Raw genomic sequence first — 22,778 nt, 5'->3', positions numbered from 1 at the left:
CACATAAATGTGGTTAGTAAATTCAAACCTCTCTGAACCACTGACCACTTTTTTGGCAGCTTCAAACCATGTAAAGCAAACCTAGAAATTTCAGAGTAAGCAAAAGGACTAAACACAGCCAAAGTGCATATCACAAAGTCCATATTCTCTATTCATAAAAACACTAGCAAAAGTCTTCCTTCAGAGACTATTTTTATTTTACACATCATTCCAATTAAGTTATATTTTAGGAACAGAACCATTTTATTAAGAGAGAGGTTAATGAAGACAAAAAGGCCTCAGCAGTAAGAAGAGCATTTGAATCATGATAAAACACCCGACAAAATTACAAAAGCACACAAAACAACCGGGACCTGCCATGTCTGAAAGAGTCGACATCTGTCACATGTGGCTATTGTGCACTTCAAATATGGCTAACCTAACTTGTGATGTGCTATAATGTAAATTAGACATGATTGAAAAGATTTAAAACAACATCAAAAGAACGTAAAACATCTCTGTTTTTTCACATTGAGGTAGCCCCTCTCTATTCCTAATTTACTGAGAGTCTATTTATTTATTTTTTAATTACAAATGGGTATTCTTTCTGTGTGTGTATGTACTACTAAAAATGTTTATATTATACATGTGGCCACATTAAAAGGGCCTATTGTATAGCACTGATCTAGATGTTCTATTTAAAGGCATAAAACTGCCACAAAAATTATTATGGCATAACACGGTGATTACATAAACCATATCTATTGTATCTAAGTATGTGTATTTTTCTAAGGAGATAGTCTACAGCTTTCATCAGATTATCCCAGGGGTCCAGGACCCAAAACACATTAGGCCCTGTTCTGAGTGGCTGATTATTAAATAAGATGGGGGCTGAGAACTGAGCCCTGTAGCTTCCACTAGATATCAAGACTAACTGAAATTATTTTCACTATTTTGACCAGACTGTAATAACAATTCAGTTAAAATCATTTAGGTCTAAAATTAGCACATGCAGAGAATAAAATAAAGCATAAAAAGATAAGTTACATATCATGGCTAAATCTTAAAAAGAGAAGAACACTGAAAAGGAAGGAAGGAAGGAAGGAAGGTAGGAAGAAAAAAGGAAGGGAGGGAGGGAGAAAAGGAAAGGAAAGCAAAGCAAAGGAAAGAAAAAAAGAGGAGGAAGGACTGATTCATTCATTCACTAAACATCTGCTAAATACATATAAGGGTATTCAATATACAATTCTTTCAGCATTTCTGTAAACATGAAAATTTTAATAATAAAATGCTGGGAAAATAATTATAGAATACTTAATAAATGACAGACATCAGATAGTGTTTTGAGAATAAGATAGATTTACAGCTTTATATAAATTAATGCAATGGGTAGATAAGGAATCAAAATATAATGCAATTTGAAATACGGGAAGATATACAGTATCATGGCAGCACAGAAGGGTTCAACAGGCTGGGGGAACAGAGTGGGGTAGAAACAGATCTCACAATGTTTCATATGTAAGGTGATGAAAGGTAAGTTTGAAGTGATGAAGGGAGTTGGCCAGGTGAAGGGCATTCTATTCACAGCTATGTTATAGGTATTTTTTCATAAAAGATACATAATTTTAAATATTAGGTAGTATTCTTGGTAGAAAAACATTACAATAGACACATAAAAGGTCAGTAATTTAGTTTCATTTCTGATAGTGATTATGTTTCTAGGCAACTTGCTTAATATTTTTGTGGTTAAAGATTCTGAACTCCGATTTTTTTTCAAATTTTACCTTTCTTTTTTTTCTATGAATTTCTATCCAGACTGAGTCCCCAGCCTTCTCTTTACATTTTTTTCATCATTTTTACCACTATGACACTAGTGACAATGCCCGTTTATATTCCCAGCCCTGACCTTTCCACACACATTCCTACCCAGATTTTCAAATGTCCACCAAGTCTTCCCACCAGATATTTCAAAACTGCATCAAACTGACCCTGCTGCAAACTGACCTTGGAATTCACCTCCATCCCTCTGTACTACCAAGCACCATCATGAAACTCCTTGATTTACTGACACTTGAAAATACTAAAAATGCTTCTAATGAAACAAAAAATATATGGTCCGGTGTTTATTACTTATTACTATTTACTACCCTAACAGCACAAACACATTTATATCATTAGTAATATGTCCCTCAAACAAATACAAAATTTGATAATTTTGTCTGTTGAATATCCTAAATTTATCAGCTATCCAATAACACAAAGCATTTGATATCATCCACACTATCAAAATTCATACATCAAGCTTGAATATCTGACTAAATAAGCTGCTGAAAAAAGCTACTAGCTAAAGTCAAACAACATATCAACCCACATTCCCAAGAAGAAATTTTAAGTAACTGATTAACACTATCAGAAAAAGAAGAAAACTAAGCTATATGAAATTCATTATGTAGAACATCCAATCTGAGATATTAAGCAGGGGAAGCAACACTTCCTGAATAATCTGTCTATAGGAAACACAGTTACTACAATGGTGCTAGTGGCCTGGAGCAAATATTACAACTTCTTCCCTTCCCAAATATTGTTTTTTATTGATTTTGAGAGAGAGAGAAACATGGATTTGTTGTTCCACTCATTTGTGCATTGGTTGGTTGCTTCTTGTATGTGCCCTGATCAGAGATGGAACCCACAATCTTGGCGTATCGGGATGATGCTCTAATCAACTGAGCTACCCAGCCAGGGCCCGAAATATCTAATCAATGAGAGTAGAAAATCAGTACTTCATAATATAAAAGATGTGTGCTTTATTTTTTTTAATGAACAGGTAATATTACCAGAGCCAGAGCACTATAAAAAGCTCAGATACTAAACTATCATCTTGCTGTAAATATTCCGGGCTAGCCCAATTTGATAACTTATTTTTTTAAAACATTAACCTGTAAGAAGCCAAAGGTTCTCGGAATTCCACACGATTATTTTTCTTCACGTTACTCTCCAGGGTGGTAACTCTGAGAGGACTGCGAGATTTCTCCTTCCATGGTTTAGAAGATTTGGAGATTGGAGCATTAAGCCAAGAATCATCCAGGTATCTACCATCTGCAGGGGAAAAAGTCTGTGAGAACATAGGATATAAAATACGACTGTCTCTGAATTTGGCACAGATCTAAGAAAATAACTTAGCATCTACTACTGCTGGAATCTCCAATTGAGCATTATTGAAATAGATGAAAGACATTCAGGGTTTACTTAAATTATTATAGTAAATCAGTCTTTAAAGAAAGATTGTATTATGTGAAAACAATGCAAAGTAAAATCTGACATGTAAAATTCCTTTTTGCCAAAGGGTCTCACTCAAAAAAGAAATATTAGAAAAAACACCATAGATTCACAAATCAAAATAAAATCACAGTTTCAGTGCGAAGTACTAACCTGCAGGTTTCAGCCCACTGATTAGGAAACCCCAAAATTATGAAAGGTAAGCAAAGAAAACACTGGCACCGTGTGAACATATGATAGTATCCGTAAGTTAGATATTCCATTTGTGATTTTAAACCCCAACTAAATTTCAAAGTGACATACAGACCTGAGAATTTTTTTAAAAGACATATTCTCACCACCGAAAAAACAAATGAAGATTCACCGTCAAAGGTGATACAGTGGTGCTAAACCCCTAATTAAAAAAGACGAGGAAAACATCACCCACAGACAATGAATCTGAGGCTGCTTCATAACTACTCAGTACTCAAGGGAAAAACACACACTGATGAGGTTTAGTCTCTAACAAGAGAGAAAGCAAATACATGGGACTATAAAAAGAAATTAAACTGAAATGAAGGCAACATCAAAAATTTATATTGAGTACATTCAGATCTTTGGTGGTCACCCCATACATACCTTTTCTACTTATTTTTCGGACAGCACTTGCAGAAGATTTCTTGGTATCCATGACAGAATCAAACACAGCTGTACTTGTAGGGGTTACTTCTAACTTGTTTTCAATGTGTCTCAGCTAAAGTTAAACACCATCACAACAAACAGGTTAATTCTGTAAATAAACAGCTACTAACAATTTACATAGTTATTTAAAACTCTATCATCTAATACCTTTCTCCAAAGCAGAAAAAAAAAAAATTTAAGTATTTTACTGTAATGAACAAAAAAATAGTTTTTTTCATATTTTTTTAATTTACTACTTTTAATTTTTCATATTTACTACTTTCAGCTCTACTAATGACTGGCATAACAATGCCCAAATTTAGACAAGAAAACAAAAAAGATTCTGAAGACTTAAAAAGTTTCTATTTGCCCTGACCTATTTTTTAATTGCATTTTTAAAGCAGTAAAACTTTTCTGACATTATATGCTGTATATCATATATGTTGCATATGATATGCAGCATGTGTATTTTATATATTATATATTATAAAACATATAAAATGCATATTAGATGTAGCATGTATTATATATTATACAGTATACAATAGATATTTTATATGTTATATATGATAAAAATCCATATTGTATAAATATAATATATATATTATATTTTATATGTATAAAAATATAAAATCTTGTGCATGTTACATGCAAAAATGAGGGAAGAATGATTCAGCTAGACTAAAATTTAGGACTAGGACTATTCAATCAGCCACACTTTTTTATAATCTTATGTCTGTAAAATAAGTTTCATGGTAAAGATAAAAGTCACAAGATAGAATTCAGGTTTCTGTACAATTAACAACAGAGGTTAACTTTTGGTATAACCATCAATGTTCTCAATGATTTTAAGAAGCATTTCCCCCTCAATAGTAGAGTATTACAATGCTTATGGAAGAAAACTTAGAAAAAACAGAAAAGGTATAAAAAAGGAAATTAATCAAAATTCCACCACAGATTTAAAAAAAAAGCTTTGTATAAAATTCTAACTTATCTCCTTTTGAATGTCTGCAGTAAAATATACTCACAAAATTACACTACTCCTATAACAGTTCTGTATCAGGCTCTCCCTCCCCCATTTATACTGAGCCCCTTACCCTTCAAAATTCTTTAAAAAAAATCATTCCAAAAAACAATTAACAGTTCAGCTCTCAATTAGTTTAGCTCTAAATTAAATTGGGAGACAGACGCTGTTGCAACACTGTAATGTAGAAAGAGAGTATCTATTGCTATTTGTGGGGTCTAAATTTGACTCTGTATTATGACCAAATCTAGGTTATAGTATTACCTTTTCCAGATTGATTTTCAAAGCAGTTCAAAAGATTAGGGGACAGAGAATACCACATTCAAACATCAAAGAAATAGGTGATTCAAACTCAGGTAGGATACAAAAGAAAACAAAACGGACATACTAGAAAAGGAACGGGCCGGAAAGCAAGTGAAAAAGAAAAGGAAAGGGTCTCCCTTCGAAGGGACTCTGCCTCACCGGCCACATCTGGACTCTACACTCCCGTCAAGACTGGACAGAAGACAAATGAGAACCGGCTGCCCAGAGTCACCCTGCACCAGCGGCGAGAGGCCCCGCTACCACTGCCGCAACAGAGAGGCAACTCGCGGTCCATTGACGAAGTAGCTGTTCACTCCCTGACTCTGAGCCTTCCACACAGCCTCACCCTCCTAAATTCATTCCATGTTTGAAATCTTCACTTCAACACACCAAATGAGCAGAGTTAATACAGAAAAATAAACAGCAGAAAGTATTTTAATGTTTCATGTTATTATATTAATGTTCCTGATACCTAAAGTGTCTCGATTTTCTTTTATTATTTAATAGTTGTCATTAATGCTCATTTTGTAATATATGGTACATAACTTCTTACCAAAATGTTAACATTATTTTTCTACTAAAAAGAGCTACAGAAAAAAATCTAATCTATCCAATCATTAACAAGTAATCAACTTTAAAACAGAGGAAATGAACGGAACTATAACTACTTACAGCAGGCTTGGTCGGAGAAAGTGCATCCCACGATGCGGCTGTATCTGCTGGGGAACACTGATATTTATTAAATCACAATCTCTGAAGTCAACCTTAGAATCTGCATCTTAATAAGATGCATTTGATCTCAAATGCACTCAAAACTTGAGAACCACTTTATTAGGCAGAACTAGTCCTCAGCAAGTACTTTATTATATAGAGGCAAAACATGGTTCTTTTTTTAAAAGATTTTATTTATTTATTTGTTTGTTTGTTTATTCATTTGAGAGGGGGGAAGGGAGGGAGAAAGAGAGGAAGGGAAACATCAATGTGTGGTTGCCTCTCACAAGCCCCCTGCTGGGGACCTGGCCCACAACCCAGACATGTGGTTTGCAGGCTAGCACTCAATCCAATGAGCCACACCAGCCAGGGCCAGAACGTGGTTCTTCTCCCACGCAATAAAGTTGAGCTTCCCAATATATGGTTCGGAGCTGCATTAGACATTGGTCCCATTCATTAGTTCTTAGAACAGCTGGACTAACGCCCACCCACACTCCCATTACACATCTCCAACAATCTATCATAATGAGCTAAACAAACACAAAATTTTACATTGTATGATATTTTACATTATAATGAGTAAAGATGAGAATACTCCAAACTTCAATCTTCCAGGACAAACAACAAATCAACGTCTCTTTCCCTCTCTTTCACCAAGAAATAAAAATTTAGAAAAAAATTAAAATTTTAAAATTATGTATCCCCTTTTATAAATCACATTTATATAATTTTCATTTATTGATTAGCCCAGAATTTTGTACATATGACCTACACAAGGAATTAAGCTCAGTTTAGAAAAAGCAAATCATACCTTGAACAGTATCCTTCCTTTGAGAGCTCCTTGGATTTGGAAAAGGCACCTCTTTTGATTCGCTGCTCCTCATCCTGCCAATTTACCTGCAAGCATGCCATCAAGCATTCATTGAGTATCACCATTGTAATGTTAGTACAGAAAGTGTTCTGACTTTCCCTGCCTTTCATTAAAGTTGGAAAAGGATTTTGTCATCTCTAAAGTTATCTTTACACCCTCTTAAGAGTTCCTGATATTCTAAGTCGGTCTATTCTTCATGTAAGAATATATATATAAATCTTTATGTAAGAGTATATATAAAAATCACTGTTTTCTATAAAAATAGAAAAAAAATATTGTGAAAAAAGTACAATGAAAAAAATTTCTTCAGAGGAAGAAAAGAATCTAATCTGTCAAAACTTTATCTTTAAAGTGCAAATTTTAATTTGCCAAATGCCTTTTCTAACCATTTTAAAGTGTTTACCAAATCAAACAGATTGAACTTACTCAACATCACTTCTTGGACAATATAGAAACTACCTTCCCAGTTAAATGTTTTACAGACAACATGATGACAGATTTATTCTATAACCATATGGAAATTTTGGAATTATTTATTTACTGACTATTTGTGTGGGTTGTTTTTTTTTTTTGCCTATTTAATCAGGAATTAAGAGAGGTAGAGAATATTGTCTTAAAAAATTTTTTTTGATATGGTATATAAAGTATGCCTCAATCAGACTGTTGAAAAAAATTTTAAAGATATTTCCCTAATTTCTCTCTCTTCCCCTTGCCTCTATTCAGAGCATCATTTTTTGGCTCAATTATGATTAAAAGCTTCCTAAATTATTCTGCTCCTAATCTGTTCTTCATACTGCAACCAAAGTTATCTTTCTAAAACAGGATCTAACAAATCTGCTTCTATAACTCTTCAATGACTATCATCTATGGGGTAAAGTTCCAACCTGGGAAGCCTTCACAACCTTAATTTATAGCCAAGCCCCTTGCTATCTTTCCTCACTGTATACATATATCAGTATAACAGTTATATACATATATATATTATATAACCAATGTAATGGTTATATAATAAAGTTAGAAGTAGCATATATGTGCCCACATCAGTGTCCACACAAGGATGTCCTTGAAGACTCTATCTTCTGATTCATTTTCATATCAACAGAGCCACTCAATCAACACATAAAACAAATGGCAGTGTTGGAAGTTGTTAGGATCTCAATTTAAACAGAAAAGAATAAAGAAGAATCAAGGACAGGGCTGCCAGTGAAGGCATGAATATGAGGGGAGTAAATTTAAAAAAAAAAAAACCATGATAAAAAAGAAAACAAGAGGTGTTTAAAAAGCCGCACTGGAAAACTACTCATAAAAAAGAAAGAGGAACACAACATACCTCACTAAGTCCATAAGACGGGAAGGAGGGAGGGAGGAGGAGGGAAAAGAAAAGGGAAGAGAAGGAAAGGAAAACAGGGACATGGCATTCATATACTAATTTGCAAGTAACCTGTAGGAATTTTGGTAAAATTACAAGGCACACACACAAAAGCATAATTGCCCTTGCTGATGAAAACAGAGAAAAGAGGGCTACAGGTAGCCATACAACAAGCTAAATGTATGATGCCACGGAAACAATGGGAAACATTTGATAAAAGCACATTATCAATGTGAAATGAATCAGAAGGTTGAAGAAAAAAGATAATGTCATTACTCTGGCTATAACCAAATAAAAGCCTTATTATGATTAGGCCAAAAAACCCCACTACAAGAACTATGTATAAACTGCACTGGAGGTTCATTTATTCACTCTTTGGACACGAACTAAGTAATGAGCAGTTAAGCTGGAGCAATAAAACACTGTCATCCAGATTCACTGAACAGCAGAAACTACTCAGAAAGGGAGAAGACACTTCTCCCAGCTACTCACCCAGAGCAAACAATAACTACCTGACCCATGGCTTCAATCTCACAAAAAAAGCTTACTGTTTTTTAGAGGGGAATGGTGTGGCCCCAGCTAAACCAATTCTTTGCAGGAATTACTAGAGAAATAATACTGCTAACTACCAGGCTAACTACAATTTGGCAAACACATCTACCTTGTTAAGACTTCTGTGTCTGTTAGCAATCAAGCCCCCTGATTCTGGAAATATGGTGAAGTCGCTGCCAGCCCATCCCCACAGACCTGAACTCTATCTAACCGACCTAGATTGAACTCCCATAGCAAAGATTCCAGGGTGCACAGTATCCACTGAACAGTAAGCAGCCAGAATCCTAACACAGAAATTGAAATGGTTAAAAATGGAAATCTAGACACACTGTCCTAGATCATATTTGATTAATTCAATCAGGAAAGTTAATGCATTCTTTCTCTTAAAACCCATACCGTACCATTCCTTCTAAAATCCTGCAGGTAAAAGTGAGTGGAAAGGGGGAGGCGGGGCTCCTAATACTTTTCTCCCCTCTGCTAACACTTCTGATCTTTCACTCTCTAGTACAGTCTCATTTAAGAAAATTTGCTTTAAACTAGGGATACATTTATATCTATTCCCTAAAAAACAAATACGGCATATTCTCTTCAAACATCAGTACTATATTTTTCTTTTTCCATTCACCTCCTATTTCCTTTTGCTGTTTTCCCCTCCTACTTTTTGGTTTTCCATATTAATCTCTTATCTGATTTCTTCTCCTCCCTTTCTCACCTTTAATTACCCTTTAACCATCCTATTTTTGCATCTACTATTCATATTCAAACCACACGTTTATGATCGGCTTTTCTAAAAATTAGAAAATTAAAAATCTAAAAAAAGTATCTCTATAATAAAACTACAACATAATAAAACTTCCCTCAAAACTGAAAAAAGACCTTTCCCACCCTGAACAAGATGCAATACATCCCAAATTCTGCCGCGCACAGTGAATGCACTCCTATGTACAGTGTGCACCGACACTGTTGGCCTAAACTTCCAGAGGAAAAAAACGTTCGTTTTAATTTTTTAATTTAGTATGTTACTTATCTATATTTAGGTACTTGGTTTTTGTACTATAAAGGAATTTTTTAGCCTTTATTTGTGAATATATTATGGCACAAGAAATTTTATGTAACAAATAATTACAAAACACAAGAAGAGATACAAGGTATTTCAGATACTACCATACCAATGTATAATGTGCATCCTTATATTTCCCTAAAAAATTTGGGCAAAAAAGTCACATTATACATGGCAAAATACAGTACAAACACATGCATATATATTCATATATCTGAACACACATGATATCATATTAAAACATAACATGATAACACACATGGCTTATTTTTTTAACTTGGGTACATGATGAGGACTGGTATTAAGGTCAGTGCCCAAAAAATGTCTTTGATGCCAGTATATTGTCAAAATGCATCTTCAGTCATAAAGTCATCATATGTGCTAACTGTTTAATCCATATGAAATAGGACCACACAGAAAATATCCTTTTATTTAAATATCTTTTAAGTAACTACTTCAAAATCATTAATCTCCCCACTCGACCTCTATAGCTAGTTTTTAAGCCTATAAAGAACACTCTCTCCCAAATAATGCACACATGCATTCCTCTGACCAACCCCACGGCGAGTGAATTTCAGAGCAGCCACACGGCCTCCAAGCAGCTGCAGCGCTCCTGTCTCCTGAGCCTGCTTTCTCCAGTGGCTCCAGGAAAATCACTTGGGCAGAATAACACGTTACACACGTCATTACACAGAGACACGAGGCTCCACCCACAAAACATTCTAAATCAGTGGGTCTCAGAAGAGGTAAAAAACCTGTATTTATACATCTACAAAGGTCCCAAAATACAGAAGCTTTGAGAACTACAGCCCAAGAGAGATTACCTTCAATTCTACTCTTCGAAGTCTGAAGCCTCCAAAACCACTACTGATTCCACAAAAATAAGCATCAGTGTTGACAATAACACTATTCTTCAATCACTTGAGAACGTCTCCTCTGAAGCCCCAGAACACTTGACAGCAACAATCCTTTTAAACCAGAAGCCAAAATTCAGACCTTGAATACTATCGGGGTGACCAGTTAATAATCAAAGCTACCAGTTTCTGTGTTCCTTCTCAGTGGGCCAAGGACTGTGTTGTTCTCTATTATTTCTAATCTCCATCACACCCCTGAGGCAACTAGCCACATATCTATTTTACTGATGAAGAAACAGTATCAGACAGACCAAAGAACTAGCCCAAGGTCATTCAGCTAGTAAGTGACAGAACTGCAAATTAAATCTCTCTCACACCTCTGAAATCCTCTAAGAGTCATTCACAGAACACCTCTCGCGCATTCAAACTCAGCCACCATCTATAACACAACCCTCTGTCCTCCCTCGTAATTTCATCTAAGGCGCCTTGCTTTCCCACCTACATTCTATTCTCTTTAGAACCTCGGTTCCATTAATTGCAATGCACTCCAACTTCTTTTAGAGGGTGCTCATTTAACCAACGTGCCTCAACTGTTATCAAACTCACCCCAAATGACAGCAAAGCTTTTCATTCTTCCCTCCCTCCTAAACAGGACAGGTGAGAAGTTTTAGCAAACTCCTTGGCTCCTCCCACTGCTGCATCAGACTGTATTGTTCCACACTCATGAGAAACCTTTTCCTCAATCTGACCCATGCCACTCATTCATTTAACAAAGATTTGCTGAGTGCCAAGTATGTAGGAGGAATGAACAGTGCCTAGGAGTGGGGATGTAACTGTGAAAAGAACAAACAGGGGCCCCACACTCAAGCAGTCCAAAAGCTTGCTTGGAAGGTTGATACGCAACAACGGTTACAAATGGGATGAAAATAATTAAGGAAAAAATGCAAGTGCTATAAAAACAACTCATCCAATCTGTTAAGCAGAGAGGGAACGTGCTGTTTAATCTAAGACTCAAAGGAGAAATGAAAAGTTTAAGTACAAACAAGAGCTTTCCAGGCAGCAGGAAGGATATTTGGAACAGCCCTGAGACCAAAAGGACAAGACATAGTTTACGCCCCAGGTGTTGGTCAGCAAAAATGGTGAGAGAAAGCTGGAGAAGGAAAGAAACAGGATCTTTCAGGGTCTCTAACAAGATTACATTTGTGTGTTTAAAGGGTCAAGTATTAGCCTTTCCTTTCTCAAGCATTGACTACAGTTTTCAGAAACCAGTAACACAGAATCTCCATCACTCTGTTGTGCTTGGTCTCTTACTATACTGACAGCTTCTTATATTTCAGAAAATTGAAAAATACTTTCATTATTCATTTAAGTGACTTGACTTTTATTCTACTGAACATTTATTTTACAGTGAGTTTAACTGGCACCTTGTAGAGAAACAAGTTGTTTCATGCAGAAGTTTAAGCATAAATGAACAATACTTCGTTGTTCAGATTAAAGTGAAATATCATGAGGATTAAAAAAACATTTGACACGATTCTATTTGCTTCGTGTAAAACAGAAATGAAAGTGTAAAACAATAATCAAGGATGAATCTAACTTGTGAAAAGAAAATGGAAACACAATTACACTAAAGCAATAATAAATTATATAAAAGGAATCCTGTTGAAATGATATTTAAAAAGTAGATGCGCCTATAAATCAAGTAAGGATGCTACTTCATAAGATGATTTGACTGTTCATAGCAAACATACTCTAAACTCAACAAGCAGTCCACACTTCAACGCTCATCTTGTAAATATAAAGGCTCACAGAAAACTAATAGCCAATAAACTTAAATGAATTATATTTAGCATTTAACTTCCCTCTTACCATGCAGGCTAAGAGTTCATAAATCGGGAGAATGGGAGAAGAACAGAAAAAGTAACTGTCAGAGGAAAGGAGCCGTAAGAAGACTTCACCTGTTTCAGGACCTCCCCACCTCCACATTCTCTCAAGACAATTTCAACCATCAATTACATTGTTCTCTCCTATGTATCTCTTCTTCACCCATCTCCAAGATTCTTATCAGCATTTACACTTAATAAAGTCTTTATACTAAAAACAAGTAACAAGCCCCTCAATCCAGCATCCTTCTCTGCTACTGCTCTTTTCCTTCACAAACTTCTCACAAGTTCAATATATTCAGTCTCCATTTAGAATACTTTTCAGTCACCCTCAAGCAATTCCAATGTGGTTGCCACAACAACAGCTCTCACTAAAATCACCAAAGACCCCTTCGTCTCTAAATCTAATAGTCATTTTCAAATAAAAAGTCCCCAACCTGCCTGACATCCTGGCAGCATTGACCATAGCTGACCAGTCTCTTGAAACATCCTTCCTTTGCTTCTACCCACTCCACTCTGATTTCCCACCCCTTCCCCAGTTCCTTCTCCTTCTGCTCTGCTAGCTAGTCCTTCTCCTGTAAACCTTAAGGTTCAAGGGGGTCGGCTTTGAGCTCTCTTCTCACACTACACTCTCCTTGGGTGCCGGACCCATGCTCAAGACTTCCAATACCATCTGTATGCCAATGACTACCAAAACACCAGTCCAGATCTCATCTCTGATATCCCAACCCCCATATTAAAGTGTTTATTCAGAAATATCAAAGACACATCAAACTCAACATCTCCTGAAAGCCAACTCACGATTATTCCCCAAAAGCAAACGAGGCATTCACTATCTCAGTCCAGTTGCACAAGCCAGAAATATCCACGGGAGGTAATTACACTACATGACCTCTACGGTCCTTTTCTACTCTGATTTTACAACCTACACCACCAGTTCTCAGTGTGGTCCAGGGATCTCCGAGGGCCTATGACACATTTCCAGGGGTGGAGGGAGGTCTTAGAAGTCAAAACTACTTCCACAATAATATAAAGGTATTACTTGTCTTTTTTCACTTTCCTTCTCTCATGACTGTGTTAGTGAGGCTTCCCAAAGGCTTCATGACACGTGATATCACACCAGACGGAATGCAGAGCTGGTATGAGAATCCAGATGTCTTCCATTAAGCCAGACATTAAAAAGATTTGAAAACTGTCAAATAATTCCTCACGTCTCACTAAGCATTTTTTTTTGTTTGGGGAAATAAAGTTCTTTTTCATTAAAAATGGTTATTTGTTAATATAATGTGTTTAGTTATTTAAAATAAATTAATAAATGTTTACAATTTGTAATACAGTAAATAACAATACAGATAGCCCACATAAATAAAAGCTCTTCGAGGTTTTAGTAACACAGGGTATAAAGTGGTCCTGACACCAAAAAGTCTGAGAAACGCTGACCTATACCTATGGGGTACATGTACACAGACAGAGAAGGTGTAAGATGACAGCAAATTCACCAGCATCTTCTGGCAGCCATTTCTCCTTACACATTTATTGACAGTGCTCTCATTCAGTCACACAGACTCGTTCAGCTCCATTATTTATTGGGCTCCTATTATGTGCCAGGCACTAGGGATAAAAGATGAAAGAAATGACATCAGTCTGGCTATCACCGAGGGTACTTTCCAAGATTTTGCTACATTTCATTTCTCTCATCTCTATCAGACCCTATACAACAACCATCTCTGCCTGAAAGGTTGATAAAAGACAACTTGGCAATAACTACACAAACTAGTCTTATTACAAAATGGACAAATTTAGCAGGGACCAGGCTAGGAAAAGTGAAAACATCCCAGCTCTAAGTCAGACCTATTACACTGTTCAAGTAAACTGTCAATAACCAACACTCCCATAATGTAGTACAATATACAAATACAAATGACTTACATTGATGTACTGTAATCCAGGAAATCCAGAAGAAACTATGTAATATTTGGTACCAGCCTGGATGCCGGCACACAGGAGGCAGGGTGAGGGTCTCAAAGAACACAACGCCCCCCACTGACACGAAAGGAAGAGCTAAACTAACACCTGACTGAAAGTATCCCTAGTCTTTTACTTAGGGACAGCAGAAAAACAAAAACAAAAACAAAACCCCAATCCTCTAAAAATAGTAGCCTATATTTTTGCTTTAATTAAACACTATCTAGTTATCCTTAAAATTTACTCTTCTAAATTAATTTCAAGAAATATATCCCACAAAGGCATATTACAGTTTGCAACTCGGGATTAGTTTTTTGCCTTAAAGTATAAAACTTTCACTACAAAAGCTTCCCTGACACAGAAGAAACTGTTAACACTGGGTAGTAACTCCAAGGAGAGGGAGTGAGAGTTCAGGACAGGCAGCTAATTTTTCAGTGGATGTGTTTTTCAATTTTTTACAAGTAGATGCATGCGCCATTTTTGAGGGGAAAAAAAACAAGGAAAAGTAAATAATTTTGAAAAGTTTCCTTCCACAGTCAATAATTTAGCTAACTCAGAGTCTGTTACGGAAACAAAGATGACTCCTTTTTCTTTCATTGAAACCTCATTGACTGATTCCTTGACCTAGTGCAGGTGCTCTCACCTTGTGAACCCACAGCTCTTACCACTCCTCTTATCCGTCCCATCCTCTTATATACATATCTATCTGCCTCTTACACCAGACAGTGGGGATGATGTTTTACTGGTCTTTGTTAGTCCCAGGCCATTCACAGCATCCAGTACACACTAGGTGCTCCAGGCTGCTGAATGATGCCGGTCTCATCAATACATCCCAGAATCCATTCTTAAATGAAAACACGCAAAAAAAATTTAAAACAACCCACAAGTATTCCATACAATAGAAAGTATTCCATTCCATTCCTAGGCAGAAAATTTCTTTTATTTTTAGTTATATATATAACTAAAAATATATATTAGGTATATGTATGTATGCATTTTATATTTTGAAAGAAGCCCCAAACTAAAAGAAATTGTTTAATAAAATACTCTTACTATTAACTTGTGGCAGTGCTATTACTGATAAATTATTTTAAATGTAATGTTTAAAAGTGAGAGATGCCACAACTCCATAAGCAGCTTTTACAAGTCCACTTGAAATGACAACAAAGTGATTAGCTTTTTTAAAAAACACCAAAACCCAAACTTATCATATACAAACGATTCCTGTTTGCAAAAATAAATTCTATTTGTAAAAACATCTTCTTTACATCATTACTTCCCTATAGCATTTAAAATAATTCATCATACAAAATGTAGTGTTACACAAATTTTCAGAGATGTGTCTATTGTATAAGGTAGTCTAACTTCATTTATAACAAATCAGAGAACAAAGCACATTAAAGCTCAAGTTAGGGGTCAAATACGTATTGTAATAGTGACCCGTTAGTAAGTTAAAAAAATTTTTTTTGTGAGCTGGAGCTAGCATTTTTTAATGAAACCAAACAGAATTAAATTGAAAATATCACAGTGTATTGAAAGTAGTAAGGGTTTTTTATCTTTAGTAAAACCTTCATTCTATTCTATATATTACTCTCTCTATATATATGAATATTATGTCCCCATGGAAAATATACGGGTCTCCTAGTCACCAGTTCTAGGGGTTCCCAAGATTCCCCAGTTCACAGAAGCCTAGTGTCTCGGTAGTTTTTTCATGGTGCTCTTAGGCCCCAAAAATACCTAACAATCCCATTTATTAAGTAGTTAGGCCCACACAACTTAGTATTTACGTCCTACAACTCTGAAAAAACATATAAATTGAAAGAAGTATTTTATTTTATTACTAATAACAAACTTCTTAGTGGGATGTATGTGTCCAAGATGTATGTGTTTGAGAAGTCCAAACTTCTCAAACCTTGAAACCACTTTGGACACATCACTTTCATTTATTGTTTCACAAGGAGCTTTGCACAGGACTTGCTTTTTATCACAGCAGTCCTCCAAAATCTAGCTTTCTGAAGACACGCTGTCATCTGAAGGAATACGGCCCAATCTCCGGAGCACTGCCTCCCTCAAACTAAATGTTTGAGCAGTGTCCCACAGATATCCCACAGCTGTTGAATATTACTGTTTCCCTCAAAAATTTAGAAGTATCCCACAAGGCCCGTGTGAGTTTACTATGGTGCTCCAAGGTAACTTGGGCACAGTTGGGAATCTTGGGTTTAAAAAAATATTGATCCAGCCTACACGCTTATTTCGTAAATTCAGAGATGGGGTTTAAGGTCACAAAGCTTATAGAAAAATAAATACATCAGGGATTTTCATAAATTAATTTTAACCTTCCATTAACAAAAGTTTTGAAACAGAACCTCATCATGTGATATTCTGTTAACAAAATCTGTAGATCTCTGAAAAACAACTATCTTCAAAAATACATTTATATGGCCACATAATAGAAGAAAATTTCTGCTTCAGTATTTTCTTTTTCAGCAAAAAAGTTTCCAAAAATTGTAAAAGTGGGACATACAATAAACAATACAGAAGTGTCTAAAGTATCAAAAGGGAGGTCACCCACTGTCCCGGGGATAACACAGCTAATAGTTCAGTGTCCAGCCTTACAGACCCCTCCTCACACACAGAGAAACCAAAAGAAAACCAAACTACATTTCTTTGCCTATGTGTGTGTGTTTGTTTATAAAACAATCATATTCCACAATGTAGTGCAACTTACTTTTTTCCTCCTCAATATTACGTAATAAACATTCTTCCATGTCAGTACATAATAGTAAATGCAAACACTCATATGGAGCCTACTGTGCTTATTTAGGGTTAAAAATTAACTTAATTCTCACAACAGACTTGTAAGAGAGAACAACAATTATTTCCCTTTTAAAGATGAGTTTAAGTACCAACTCATCTTTAATACTTACTATTTCTATTAACTACATCACTTACTATTTCCCTTTTAAGGGTACTAGCTGTGACTAGGGTCACAGCTAGTAAGTGATGTAGTTAGTATTTGAATCTAGAAAGTCTACTACACGGTTCTGAACACAGGTTCAAGGATACACTCGGCTGTTTCTCAGAAGTAAATACAAATGTCCTCAAACTGTTAACAAGTGCATAGTACCTCATATCATAAATATACTATAATATTAACTATTCCCTTACCAATGGACATTCAGGACACTTTCTCGTTATTTATAAATGTTAATGACATTTATTTGTAATAATGCTAAAAATGAACATCCTTATAGTTTTGTTCCTATGCTCTTGTATTGAAATTTCTGTAAGATAAGCTCCTACGAATGAAACGACTCTACCAAAAAAGAGCGCACTTTTCATTTTAATAGGTAATGCCAAATGTCCTTCTGGAACATTGTCCAGTTGTACCAATCTGTAGTCCCAATTACAGAGAGGGCTGAGATTCACTTCTAAGTTAATGACTATTTTTGATTACTGAAAAGAGAAGCCTGTTTTGAGTTTTTAATTAACACTGATGTAGAATAGACTGCCTGGTTGTTCACAATAATCTCCTCATTTAATAATCATCTGACACATTAAACAAATGTAAACTTAGCAGCTATATAGTAAATCCTTCATCCTGTTACAAAACCAACTATAGGTAAGAGATTTTCATCACATGATGCTGTTTCCTTAGGTATAAAACATGAGAAGTGGACTAGCTGGACTTTGAGATTTAAAACTCCCGATCCTGTAATTAAGAAGTGACTTGAAGTTATTACAAGCCTGTAATTATAGTACTAGTATAATAGGTAGGGTTTTAAACCATCTATTTTCTATAAATTACACTAACTATTGCCAGAACAGCTAGGATAATCATTAAAATAGTCAATAAAGTTTTCAGGATCCACCTGTGGCTTATTCGCGGTGGCTTTTTAATCCCAGTGGCTTCTGTCATTCCCCTTCTTCCTAGAGAACTTGAATATACCCTTGGAGTATGTTCCTAAGAAGAACTAGGACCCATGAACTAGTATGGCTTTGGTGCTGGTTTTTTAAGTATTATGTCAAGACCATTCTTCGGTCAATTTATTCAACCAACATTTACTATTTCACTACTTGGGAGCCAAATAGCTAACAGAGGATCTCTGCAATCACAGAACTTACGGACTAGATGAGAAAGTCAAATAAGAACCCAAAGTAACAACTAGAAATGTAAAGTTACACTTGGGATAACAAGCAAAAAAATATTAGTGCAGAAAAAACTATACAATCACTTGATTAGTTTTGGGGGGACCATTTGTGACACTAGAAATTGTTTGATATGGGGTTAAAAGTCAATAAAAGTAATTAGGAGTATTTTGGGAGCTCCCTTCTAGTTCCTAGATAGAATGCTGCTTGAATCGTGAATTGCTTAATAAAGCCATTTATTAAGCAATAGATCTTAAGGGCGTGTGTGTGTGTGTGTGTGTGTGTATCTCGTGCGTGCGCGTGTCTGTGTGTGTGTGTGTGTATGGCTCACAACTTGCTCCACCCTACAAAAAGAGCAAATCACAAGTATACATGGCCAGTTAACTTTTTAAATCTACAATAAAACTCTACAATAAAAATTGCCAATTGTTACTAGTTTTCAGTTACGTTATGACCATGTAGCTTGAATGTTTTCTTGACATAATCAAGAGTATAAATGATTTGAAGTACCAAAGATGACAGAACTATGAGTATCCAAACAAAATGAGAGACAACAAATCAACTACAATTTCTTAGGAACATTGTTCAAGCAAAAAGTACATATAGAAGTAAAGCAACATATTATCATACTTCATGACTTATAACAATTAATGAAATGCTATAAAAATACTAATGTTTTTAAAGAACTGACAATCATCAGCATAAGGAGCAAGTGACATGTCAAAAGGAACCAAAATAAATTTTTATTTAGATTTTAAAAAGCTAAAAGCCAAAAATATCTATATTAATAGTTTATTTCAAATAATACCAATTCTAGAAGGTTAGACTTACTATGATCATTTTGCAACATATACAAGTATTAAATAATTATGTTGTATACCTGAAACTAACAGGTTGTCAATTAAAAAACAGTGAAAATAAAATTAATTCTAGATCAACTGCAGAAATAAGGGCAGCATTCACTTCACATAAAGGAATCTCGGTGTGTGTCAAATTTCCACAACTGCAAAATAGGGACAATATTCACCCAACCTACTTCACAAAATTGCTATGAAGACTAAATAAAATAATGTATGTGGAAGCAAATAAAAAAATAATGTCAGTTATTTTTGTCAGCAGCTTCTTTTTGTTCCCACTATAACTTAAAGCAATTTAGTAAAAATAAAGTTGGACAGGGACTTAATCTCCTGTATTCTGTCCATGTTAAGGTAGACATATTACAAAATGGGCAAAAGACTGGCAATCAGAAACATTAGGAAAAAATTCAAAACTTCCTACTTCACAAATTGATTACCTCACAGGAGGCTGGCTGGTCAAGTATTAATACTCTTACATAATGCTACATAGCAATGTATCCCAGAGAATCAGAAGAATTTTTTCACGTATGTATGGAACTGTTTACATATAACTCATCATTATTACAAAATTCTGCGGCTGACCATGAAAACATGAGACACGCGTGTACTTATCCCCACGTCCAATGCATTCTAACTTGATATTTATTTTCTGATTAAAGTATCTTAAATTCAATGCACTGAGGTTCAATGGCTGACTTCCTTGATTACATGGGATTGGAGTTTGTCAATTTAGCACAACCGAACAATTACACGCCCACTCCTGAGTCTGAGGCAACTTCTACCACAGGTCTAATAACCAATCCTCCCAAGTCCAATCTCTTGTTATTAGCAGCACACGGCCTTATTTAAAAACAAACTTTTACACTACGACATTTCTCTAAGTGGACAGCAGCTTCCAGTGTTTCATCCCTGCTTGTACAAACCTTTTTCAGGTCGTTCCTAAATCTGCCCAAGTCAGCCTTTCCTTCAAAGCCCTGAAAATCGAGAGTGCAGGAGGAGGTACGTTAACATGGCAACATAACCCTAACGACTTTTCCAAACCCAAAACAAGGATCCCCATCAAAACAAAACGATCCGGCGGAGTACATGGATCCTGACCACTATTTTCCTGACAACCGGTTCTTTCCTCCACGAAGGACTGGCTACTACACTAAAGCCACACGAAAACCTGGACCTATCTGCAACGTCCTATCTGAAAACGAAAAACCCATCCACATTCCAACCCGTATTTGTAACATTAGCTAAATGTTATTTAGCACGTTGGGCTGCATCTTCAAAGAGAGCAGAGGAAAATGACAACTTCAAAATTTCCCCTTAAATCGTGTGTTAATAAATCGGAAGACGACACTCAGCAGCTGCTAGCCTGGAGCAGAAAATCAAAGTTTTTCCTATACTTGAGCATGTTTATCCCCACCAAAAAGGAACAGAAACTAGTCATCCCTGCCAGTTCCCCGGGATTTCCCAAAATATGCCTGATCTCTAAATGAATAAGAGACACTTCAGAAACCAAAGGCGAGAGGTATCGTACATCTTTCGCAGAGGAGGGGAGGGGCGGGGAGGTGGGGGCTCAGCACCCGCAGGTAAAGAAGGAAAGCCCGTCTCTGGCAGGCACCGGTGGGGCTGGAAACCCGGGTCTCAGGAATAAGAGACGGCCCTCCCGGCAAAGCCTCAGGACCCAGGCTGGTTCGCCAAGGGGGACGGCAGGTTGAGAGGCACGGCCCCTGCGCCGCGCCTCTCTCGCCGCCACCGGGGACCCGGGACCGCGGACAGAGGCAGCGGAGGCTACGCGGGCGTCCGTGGTCCCGGCCAGGTCCTGCCGAAGCTCACCTGAGAGTGTCGCCTCCGCCCTCGGCTCCCACGGTGCATCCCGCGGGGCCTGGCGGAGGGTACAGTGACGCCGCCCCGACCGGCCCCAGGGCTGCCCGGCCTGTCCTCCCCGCTCCGGGGACGCACCGGGTGCCCGCCGCGCACCGGCTCCCCGGAGCCGCGGGTCTGCAGAGACGGAAGGAGAGGCGGAAAGGCTGCCTCCCCTCCCCCACAGCGAGCCGGCCCCTGAGCTGCGGCTCTCTGCAGTTCCCTCTGGCGCAGGTCTGGCCCCGCTCCCCCGCCCGGGAGTCACTTCGGCGGTGGCGGCCCAGTCGCCATTACAGCCCAACAACTGACACGGAGGAGGAGCGGCGCCGGCAGCAGTGGCGGTGGCGGCGGCGGCGGCGGCGCGAGGCAGGGCGGGAGCAGTAGGGGCCCAGGCAAACCTCGCGAGAACTGTCCCGAGACGGTTCCACAGGAATGCAACCTTCAGTTAGGGCCATGTTGATTGTGGCCAGAAGGTAAAGGCGACCGAAAGCGAGGAGAGGAACCTCTCGGACGCCATGATTGGTGTGGCAAAGTTTGACTCGGGAGGAGCCAAAGTAGATCCGCAGCGGAGACCTTCCCTGCTCCGTTCCTCTGAATCTAGCTGGGCCTTCTGGCTGCACATTTCACCCTCGGCCGCCAAAAACAGGCTAGGGGCGAGAGTTGTTGACAAGGATGACCTGCAAGTCTAGAAATTGCAGCTTCTTAGAGTGTACGATGTTTCACCAAGGGTCCAAATAAATCTCCTTTACCCCGGTCAGTTTCAGAGAGATCGCAGCTCTGCGGCTGCTGCAGTCATCCGCTGCTGTCATTGGCCGTTTTATTCGCGAGGGTTACAGTTCTCTTCTGCATGCACTCTAATGGCTTAAGGCTCCAGTGCAAGTCGAAGGGAGATTCCTCCCGTTGGATGTTGGCGTTGATATAACTCTGTTTTGGAAAACTCCCTGTGACCAACATATCTTCCAATATCATTATCCTCTGTCCCCCTTTGCGTGGTGAATTCTATCATCTGTCAAGATTTAGCTTAAATGACAGCTCTGGTGCAGATCGTGGCACCTTCCGATACGTGTTCACCGCACGCAAGCTCCCCACCCATCACTTTTCTCCACCTTCTGAAATCCAGTAGCTCTTTTCCCCAGGGACTGTTTCTCATTCTTTAGTATTTTGAGGATTTTGAAGTGTCTTTTATTTCTCTGTACGGCAACAGAGCCTAGCACAGTTGCTAGGACACTGTGGATGCTCAGTAAATGTTTGTTGAGTAGATCGTATCGATAAAACCTGGAGCCCATAGCTCCCCCCTCTCTGGAGAGCCTATGGCTATACCTGAATAGGAGCTAAGTGGACGTAAAAAATGCTGCACTTTTGTAAAATACGTACTGTAAACAGGAAACTTGGGTATCCCGATGGCAGTAAG

The 22,778-nt window shown here is 37.5% G+C and overlaps 1 protein-coding gene across 4 annotated transcripts in view; it reads right to left on the bottom strand.

The window, feature by feature from the left end:
- The window catches only part of CEP350 (centrosomal protein 350), a 116,309-nt gene extending 94,624 nt beyond the window's left edge, over positions 1–21,685 (bottom strand). For 2 of the 4 annotated variants that reach the window (XM_037034876.1, XM_037034878.1), the window contains exons 1-5: positions 21,341–21,685; positions 6,765–6,850; positions 5,915–5,961; positions 3,874–3,988; positions 2,916–3,075 (exon numbers count right to left, since the gene is read on the bottom strand). In XM_037034876.1, the coding sequence (XP_036890771.1) occupies positions 2,916–3,075; positions 3,874–3,988; positions 5,915–5,961; positions 6,765–6,837 (395 nt within the window). In that variant the 5' untranslated portion in view covers positions 6,838–6,850; positions 21,341–21,685. Of the gene's footprint in view, positions 1–2,915; positions 3,076–3,873; positions 3,989–5,914; positions 5,972–6,764; positions 6,853–21,340 lie in introns of those variants that run through there. The other 2 variants (XM_037034877.1, XM_037034879.1) reach the window with 2 other exon arrangements.
- Positions 21,686–22,778: the final 1,093 nt, after the last annotated feature.

This window comes from Sturnira hondurensis, unplaced genomic scaffold, assembly GCF_014824575.4.
Source record: "Sturnira hondurensis isolate 20B ecotype Veracruz unplaced genomic scaffold, ASM1482457v3 Scaffold0022215, whole genome shotgun sequence".
In the NCBI taxonomy this organism is placed as follows: domain Eukaryota; kingdom Metazoa; phylum Chordata; class Mammalia; order Chiroptera; family Phyllostomidae; genus Sturnira; species Sturnira hondurensis.
The sequence above is the reverse complement of the archived record's forward strand: the minus strand, read 5'-3'. Positions and strand labels throughout refer to the sequence as shown.